At 45.9% G+C, this 9,090-nt stretch overlaps 1 protein-coding gene across 1 annotated transcript; it reads right to left on the bottom strand.

Annotated features, from left to right (window-relative positions):
• Positions 1–2,221: 2,221 nt before the first annotated feature.
• Positions 2,222–3,642, bottom strand: TUSC1 (tumor suppressor candidate 1). Its single transcript, XM_087742206.1, has one exon. It carries the CDS (start codon positions 3,610–3,612, stop codon positions 3,022–3,024), a length of 591 nt encoding a protein of 196 aa, XP_087598332.1. The 5' UTR covers positions 3,613–3,642; the 3' UTR covers positions 2,222–3,021.
• Between the last annotated feature and the right edge of the window lie 5,448 nt (positions 3,643–9,090).

The following is a 9,090-nucleotide window of genomic DNA, read 5'->3' on the forward strand; positions in this document are numbered from 1 at the left end:
ACTCACTTTCATATAGCACTCTGATCCACTGTAGTACAAAATACTATGCAATAAAAGTTAATAATAACCAAAACAATTTTTAAACAGGAAAATAATCCACCAGTCTTCAAAAATTTGGCCTTAGCAAAACCAAAAAGAAGTGGTATTTTTTTCAAGTAACTATGGCAAAGAAAGAGGTATTTAAAACCTAGAATCAAAAACATGAAAAAACATGGTTTTGAAATTCACAGTTTTGAAAACAATCATTATATAACTGAAATTATTTTCAATCAAAAAAAAGTGAAATTGTAAAGAAGGACAACAGGACAGCAAGGTTCTGTTTGATGAGTATACTGTAGCAGTTTTGTTCTGCAACGCACTCTCTTCCAAATCCAGGGAAGTAGCATTCAGTCAGGCCAGAGGAAGAAAGGCTTAACACAGCAAGATACTGAAACACAGAGATGCTAGTGTAACAACTAGAACAAAAGAAGGACAAATAGCTGTCATAGTCCAGAACATGATAAACAGAATTAAAGACAAGATTTGGGAGTAGGAAGTGAAGATTTGACTGCTTATTGGACAGAAAGCAGAACAACAGGAAACAAAATAGACCTTAACCAAAAGTAGAGGAAGGTTTAAGCTCTTCATACAACTTTAGTAACACTTTTCCCATCACTTCAGATCTGTAGACGCTGTAATGTATCAGCCAATTCCAAAGGTACTCTCTGCTTTCTGCCAACCATCAACACAAGGGGTTTTGGCTGAACTGCAGTTCTAGGGCCAGATGCGAGCTTCTTCCTATGATATCAAGTTACTAACTGTCAGAACAGTTATGTTACCCTTCAGGGTATACCTGTATATTTGCTTTTCCTGTAAGTCTCAGTATTTGTAGTTTCTGGAAGCCAAGGATCATGCAAGTGTGTCATAAAGGAAACCCACCACCTCTAAGCCATTAACTGGGGGACGCTGCAATGAAGTACTAATTTTGCACCATCTTACTAAAGACTTTTCCTAAATCTTGTATTTTCTTGTCTTTTGCTCTCAAAAACAAACACACAGCAACCAGATCAGATGATTGGTTAAACAAAACTTTTGCAACTTGACTGAATTAAGTGAGAATTTACTGCAGTTCATCTGGAAGCACCAATTTCAGGAAATACTTAAAATCTCTTCTTTGGTACTCTTCACATTAATTTGAATCTTACTGAAATACTAATCTTTTTTTTCCCCCCTCTGTATTTTGTAATCTGCAAGGTTGTTTTATAATTTCTCTATCAAGTTACAGAAAAAAATTAAAAAGTAAAGAATCCTTTATATTAACTTGCATGGAACTTGGTACTTTTGCATAAAAACTCCATTTATTGGGAGTGCCCCAGAAGTTTAATTAAAATGTTTGCATATTTTATCAGAAAAGTCCAGAATATCTTTCACACTTGCCAATGCTTTCACTTTTAAAAATGACGCCTGGCACAGCTACACATTTCTAGCATCGTATCTTAACGCAGTCTTATGTTGTACTATTTTGACAGATTCTTCATGTTGCTTGGGTATTCATACTTTACTGGAAACTGCTATTAAAATAAGGCAATCCTCTTTGTGCTCTTATTATAAGTATTGTAATTCTTGAGCATTTATCAATTTAAGCATTTCTGAGAATACTTCGTTTATAAAACAACCAACCACCACATCCAGACATCAATAGCCACACGTTCTTATTAAAGACAACACCCGCAACTTCTTATTAAGGAGAGATTAACTGCACCGTGCCAAATTCTTTTTCCATTTTGAGAATGCACTCACTTGAAGCTGCAGATCCAAAGAGACTTAACAAGCACTACAGCCATTTTATGATTAGAGGCTTATTCCTTCATTATATGAAGGAATAACAACTACTCTTTTCAGAAGTTATCAAACATACTTAAAAAGGATGGATTTTCACCTTTTCATGTTACCTTAACTATGAGCTGAAACAGACCTAGCCTATTAAAACTTTAAGGAACCAATCCCAAACCTGAAAGCATCAGACAGCTTATAAATGACAAAAAAATAAGGGAACATTACAAAACCAACTGATGTCTCAGTTCTTTAAAAGACTTGCTTTCAAATGGCAGATTTTCTTAAGGAAGAAGGTCCAAAAAATAACCAATTCCTCTGGCTTTAAGGAAGTGCATTACAAAGGTCTGAAGGACATTTCATCTACAATTTCAAAATAACTCCCTGTCAAAAATCACACTTCAAACAGTCACTTGGTATTTCATGGTTTTATTTTTCATCAGCTGCAGTTTTATGTGAAAGTGTGAAATTCAAACCAATATACATGTGGCGGTGAACAAAGTCCATCATTAAAGATACAAATATTGTTTGTATCTTTGCAGTAAACGTCCAGACAATTCAGAGCGGTTGAAATCATCACCAGCTTTTACCGGAGGGCTGACAAACAAGCTTGCAAGCTTCCTCCACTCCCTTTCCTAACACACAGACTACTAAGAACTAGTCAGAGCCATCTTTTGATAGTCTCCATTGCTATTGAGGTCTACATGACAGTTGCTAATTCAAAGAGAAAAAACGTGATCCGCAGCTGGTCCCCAAAGGAAGCACAGTTCAATGCTATGAGATGACATGAGACCAACTGTTCTTTTCACTGTAGTTCTTTTCTCCGTGACAACAGCTGCTTTGAGGCATTCCTCGACTAAAACAGTGGCCTCTTCCAAGCGTCAGTTTTCCAGCTGAACCTGCTTCTCCTTGATCACGGTCAGTGCTTCCTGGTCATAAACCTGGGAAGGGGACTAGAAAAACCCAACCAATTCCTCCCCCGCCCTTTCTCTGAGAAGAGCCTGTTTCGACTGAAAGGGTGGGGGTCAGCCCCGCGCTTCACCGGGGCCAGCGAAAGGAGGAAGGCGGGGGTAAGCCGCCTCTCACCCGCCCCGAGGTCTGGCGCTGCCCGCGGCGGCGGCGGGAGCGGGCAGGCAGGGAGGCCCGCAGCGCCCTGCGGCGCTGCCCCCTCACAGCAGCCCGCCAGGCCGCGCCTTCCCCCGGGGCCGGCTACACGGGCGGCACCAAGCTCCTCTTCTCCAGCGGCTGCTCGGGGGGAGACGGCGGCTGCTCGTCCTCCTCCTCCAGCAGCTCGTCCAGCTCCGAGGCCTCCGGCCCGCCGGCGGCCCGGCAGCGCCGCAGGTGCTGCAAGGCCCGGCGGTGCTTCTCTTGCAGCCGCCCCAGCTGGGCCCGCAGGGCCTCCGCCTCCTCGCTCGGCTCCGCGGCGGCAGGCTTGTCGGGGCCGCCGGGGCCGGGTCCCAGCAGGGCCTGGCGGAAGAGGCAGCGGTTCTCGCGGCGCAGGCGGCGGTTCTCCAGCCGCAGCCGCGCGTTCTCTTGGCGCAGTCGCGCGTTGTGCCACTCCCGCTCCTCCCGCTGCCGCAGCGCCTCGCTGTGGCTGGCCGCCAGGTCAGCGTACCGCTCCGCCAGCTGCTGCAGCGAGCCCCGCGACTGGCCCCGCCAGTCCTCTTGGCCGCCGCCCGGCTCGGCGAACTCCTCTGCCCCGCCGCGGCGGCCGCTACCGGCGGCGGCGAGCCCCGCCCGGCCTCTCCGCGCCGAGCCGTTGCAGCCCCAGCGCCCGTCCACAACGCGCATGCGCCTCATCCGTGCCGTTCCCGCAGCCCGCCTGCACGCCCCGCCGTCACCGCCGTCGCCAGAGGAGGGAGGGGTGCGGCGCCGGCACCGCCTTATGCAAATGACGGGGCGGGGCTTCGGCCGCCGGAGGCGGGTCGGGGTGGAACGGGCGGTGCAGTCTCGCGGCGCCATTTTGGGGGCGGCGCCACTTTGGGCCTGGGGCTGTACCGCGTGGCAACCTGCTGCGTGGCTCCTCCCGTCAGCACAGCTGGCGAGCAGGGCTCTTGGGGCCTAAGCCCAGAAACCCGTCAGCGCCTTTTGCGTCGTAACTTGTTCTCCTCCATCTTGTTTCCCAACCATGTGAGGTGATGGGTGGGCTTGGGCCACTGGACGGTCCTCTCTCAGAATATGCCAGTCCACCCGGTTCCCTGGCTTACGTGGTTGCGCAGTCTTCCAGTGTTCGTGTGGGCCTTGTTTTATCGTTACTTAGAAGTGGTGGCTACAGCACAGAGGAAAGTTAATGTCAGCTCAGAAGTGCTTGCTAAACAAAGACCTGGTAGTATAAATGTTACTCGGTCCATTCTAGTGTTGCTAGGTTGTTGGGATTTAAGTAGTAAGAAATGCAGGTGATGAGGATGCATAATTAGTATGTGAGTAGTTCTGACAGCTCACAGATGATTTGGCTTAAAGTAACAAAGATCATGTGGTATAAACTTGCCCATAAACGATTTCCAAAAGAAGATGAGAAATAGCATGTGAGGAATCTCTATTGATGGCATTTCACAGTGGGTGGTGTAATCCATTAATCTGAAATTCTCATCAATTGTCTTTGGCTAGCCTGCTTTATGTAACCATGTATGTAGGTATCTACACAGTCAAGTAGTCCTGTTGGGATTGTGCAGTACATACCACTGTCGACCTCTGCGTATTTTTTGCATTTCAGGTTGTAAACTGTTTGTAGTGGGGACCATGCTTTGCTTTATGATCCAATGTTCTGTTAATTACCAGCTGAAACTTTGTGTCGATCATGTATTTGAAGTTCAACAAATAATGCATAGCAGTAATTGAAATAATTTTCAGAACCTTTTCAGCTCTAAATGATGACTGTTTACTTAAAGAGTTTAGAAAAGAAACAGGAAATCACTGCAGAACAGAAGTAATCTTTGTCTTACCATACTTATGCTGTGACTGCTGATCAGCAAAAATGAACTTACAGCAAGTATTTCCCATACTAAGCCAGCTTCCAAGGAGAGATTGACAAGGGCATTATAGTAATTCCATGTAATATGTGGCTAAACTGGTTTTGCATTGAAAGAAACATGTTAACACCTGTTTATTAGTCATTTATTAATGTTGCTGCTTTGGAAATCCATAGATATACCCACAGCAAAGATGCCCATAAAACTTTACATTGAGCTGTAGGCCAAATCCAGTAGAGCACTGAGACTATTCAGTCTGCGTGGAAGTGCACCAGGGCTTTGCACTCCCGAGAAGCAGTGCATAGGGTAACATAGAGCTTGAGCTTTTGATGGCCAGTAAGTTAGGTTACAGTAATCATTAACAGCACCTTCAACTTTGATTTGAGGCTGACTGTTTGAGTCTTCTGGTGAATGTTGTATTATAGTTCTCAATTTTGTTTATTCACCTATTTTAGTTTTTCATGTGCCTTTATTGCACTGTGGAAATTAAATCCCTGTATACAAGCATAAAGATTGATGGTCTGTGTTCCTGTAAAAGTCATACTCAAGTATCAGAAGGGAATTTACTGAATTTCAGATTCCTTGGACAATGTTTAAACACCGATTTGATATTCTTGGGTTAAAGGTAATGACAGCAAGTAGTGATTGGGGAAAGATGATAAATCAGCATAGACAAACTTTGGTTGTGAGATAGGATCACACTAGACAGTGTGAAGAGGGGAAGTGAAAAGGGGGAAGTAACGAGAGAATTTGTGAGTAGTTGTCCAGTCTGCAATGATTTTCTGCTCACAAAAGGCCTGTGAAGGTTACAGTATTTTAAACAGCAACAATATAGTAGGGATAAAAGTTATCTCCGTTCCTGTTGATTAAAGCCCTGTATTTATTTAATGGTATTAAGTCTCTGTAGATGAGAAGAGAAAGTGTTAATGCTTGTGGACATCAGCTGCCATTGATTTTGCACCCTATCCAACCTGCCTGGGAAGAAGATTCTAGAAAAACGCCTCACAAGGAAAATAAAAACTTTTGGTGCCCACTGTTCCCTTTACACTTACACGGAATTCAAGCAGCTCTGCAGTTTGTATGGATATGAAGGGGTTTTATTCTCTGTGGTTCTTAAAGGAGGTGATACAAAAAGTTATGCCTAAACAGTTTAGTTCAATTTTTGTATTCCTTTTCTGCTCTTAGAATCATAGAATGGCTTGGGTTGGAAGAGGCCTTTAAAGGTTATCTAGTCCAACCCCCCTGCAATGAACAGGAAAATCTTCAACTAGATCACATTGATCAAAGCCCCATCCAGCCTGACTTTGAATGCTTCTAGGGATGGAGCATCTACCACCTCTCTGGGCAGCATCTTCCAGTGTTTCACCACCCTCAGTGTAAAAATTTCTTCCTTATATCTAGTCTGAATCTGTCCTCTTTTAGTTTAAAACCATTCCCCCTTGTCCTATTGCTATAGGCCCTACTAAAGAGTCTGTCCCCATCTTTCTTATAAACACCCTTTAAGTATTGAAAGGCCACAATAAGGTCTCTCTGCAGCCTGCTCTTCTCCAGGCTGAACAAGGTTGACTCTCAGCCTTTCCTCATAGAAGAGGTGTTCCGTCCCTCTGATCATTTTTGTGGCCCTCCTCTAGACTCGCTCCAATAGGTCCATGTCTTTCTTGTACTGAGGACTCCAGAGCTGGACGCAGTACTGCAGTTGGGGTCTCACCAGAGCAGAGTAGAGGGGCAGAATCACCTCCCTTGACCTGTTGGCCATGCTTCTTTTGATGCAGCCCAGGATATAGTTGGCCTTCTGGGCTGCAAGAGCACATTGCCAAGTCATGTCCAGTTTTTCATCCACCAGTACCCCCAAGTCCTTCTCGGCAGGGCTGCTCTTAATCTCTTCATTTCCCAGCCTGTGTTGATACCAGGGTTTGCCGCAACCCAGGTGCAGGACCCTGCACTTGTCCTTGTTGAAGCTCATGAGGTTCACACGGGCCCACTTCTGGAGCTTGTCCAGGTCCCTCAGGATGGCTTCCCATCCCTCAGGCGTGACGACTGTACCACGCAGCTTGGTGTCATCTGCAAACTTGCTGAGGGTGCGCTTTGATCCTACTGTGTATGTCATTGATGAAGATATTAAACACTACTGGTCCCAGTACAGACCCCTGAGAGACACCACTTGCCACTGATGTCCATCCGGACATTGAGCTGTTGACCACTACCCTGTGGATGTGACCATCCAACCAATTCCTCATCCACTGGATAGTCCACCCAGCTGTCGTGATCCAGTGTTGGGGGAGGTTTCGATATGATCCCAAGGATGAGGTTAATAGGGACAAATGCCCTACAACCCTTTGACTTTATTTTGGTGAACAAGGAGGGGCAGGGGAAAAGAGAGAGAGGGGGGAAAAAGAGCAAGAGAGCGGGCGAGAGAAAGAGAGAGGAGGAGTGTGCTCGGACAGGTGAGAAGAGGGCCACGTGGGGGAACTAGCTACCACCACTCCAAGTCTGGTGATGTCCTGTTGATGGACTTTCTGTGTCCAGCTGGTCCAGCCTCTGTGTCCAGGCGTCGAAGTGTCTGCAGGAGCAGGTTCCAAGGGGTGCACAGGGTAGGAGGGGAGGCCCCCTAAAAAGCATGCGCGGTCCTTTTATAGGGCCATGCACATGCACAGAATGTGTCTGCGTATGTGCAATTCGTGCTTCTGCTTTTTGTGCCCTTGTCTCTGCGCAGGCATCCTGTGGTAGTTGTCTGCAGACCATTGTGGTGGTTTCGTCGGAGGCTGGATGTCAAAGCTGGAAGATGGCGGTATAAAGGCAGTGTCGAGACAATTCTAGTTCCATAACAGTCCTTGACACCATCCCATGGCTCGACATTGGAGTTTTCACAGTAGTAGGAGAGGTGGGAAGGGGGAGAGAGAGAACGGAGCAGAGGTAGAGACAGAAGCAGAGACAGAGGGGAGGGGTGGAGGACAAAGGTGACATGGGACATGGTAAGAGAGTGCTCAGTTGCAAACAAACAAACAGGAATATTGTCCAATGTAAGCACTCTTCCTCCTTAACCTTTCTAAGCTTAACAATATTTAACTTTATAGAACAACCCTGAGAAATCCATTGAGCGAGGTAGTTCACCATTATGACAAGTATAGAACAACTGGTGAGTATGACATGGGTAGGATTATGCAATTTTTTTCCCTTTAAACGATCGGTGAATGTGAAAAAAGGTCTAAACAATGGTTATTGTGGTGGGTTTTCCCTGGCAAGCGGCACAGATTCGTTTTACGCCATCAGGTGAGGTGGTAGGTACGAACTGCATATTAGATACCACATGTTGTATTAGCTCAACAAAGCAGGGGATTATACAGGGTAAAAACATTAAAGTGGCAAACACACATAACAAATATAACAGCAACTGTTTCACCCATGGCGCCCCCAGCAGCCAGGACCACAGATCGCCATTCCAACCGTTCCAGGCCTGGACGGGGACGTGGGCTATTTTTGTAATGACTTTGGTTAATTGGAGGACTATCTCGCCTACATTGTCATTTCTAAACAACAGTTAAGAGGCATTTAATTTCCTACATACCCCCCCTTCTTCGGCCAGTAAATAATCTAAAACCATGCAGTGTTGAAGGATTGCTGTGCGCATTTGTTGAGACTGTTAAGTTAAAAGATCTATAGCGTTGGTGGTTTTGTTGGTAATAATTTCTAAACCAGCTTGTAATCTGATTGTACGGTTCAAATTATAGATTGGTTCCCTCGCCCCTGATATTGGTTCATTGGGGTTCCAGGTGGCAGGCCCGTAATGTTGGATTATTCTTTCAGGAGGCCACTCATTTTCCCCCCATTTTTGTGTTCCACCTATGTTCACCTCAACAGCTCGCTTGCTGCGGGCAATCTTTCCATCTACCAGATTATCGTACAATCTTATCCCCAGTAGAGAGCCACCCATTTCTGGAAGAAGGAAGAATAAAGGCCGGATAATTCCTACATAGCCGACCCCTGACCAATGCGCTGGCAGTTGTCTATAGGCGGTATGTCTGCAAATACAATAATGGCCCCTTTTAGTTGTCGCCCTCTTGGCGAATGGCCCCACTGCATCCTCGAGGAACTGGAAATATATTGTGTTATTGTTGCCCAAGGGGCTAAAAAAGACGGTTGGGTTATTGTTCATCTGGCCAGCGCAATACCAGGCCCTGGAGTTGTTTTTCCGTTCGCAGGTTTGCTTGTAAACATGGTCCCTAGATTGCTGGAGAGTTAACGTTTCGTTTTTATTTACCCAGTACCCTTTCAATCGTCAACTGTGTCCGGTGTTATCAAGCCACACTTA

Source organism: Nipponia nippon, unplaced genomic scaffold (genome assembly GCF_047370975.1).
Source record: "Nipponia nippon isolate SJK-2023a ecotype South Korea unplaced genomic scaffold, ASM4737097v1 scaffold_8, whole genome shotgun sequence".
Lineage (NCBI taxonomy): Eukaryota > Metazoa > Chordata > Aves > Pelecaniformes > Threskiornithidae > Nipponia > Nipponia nippon.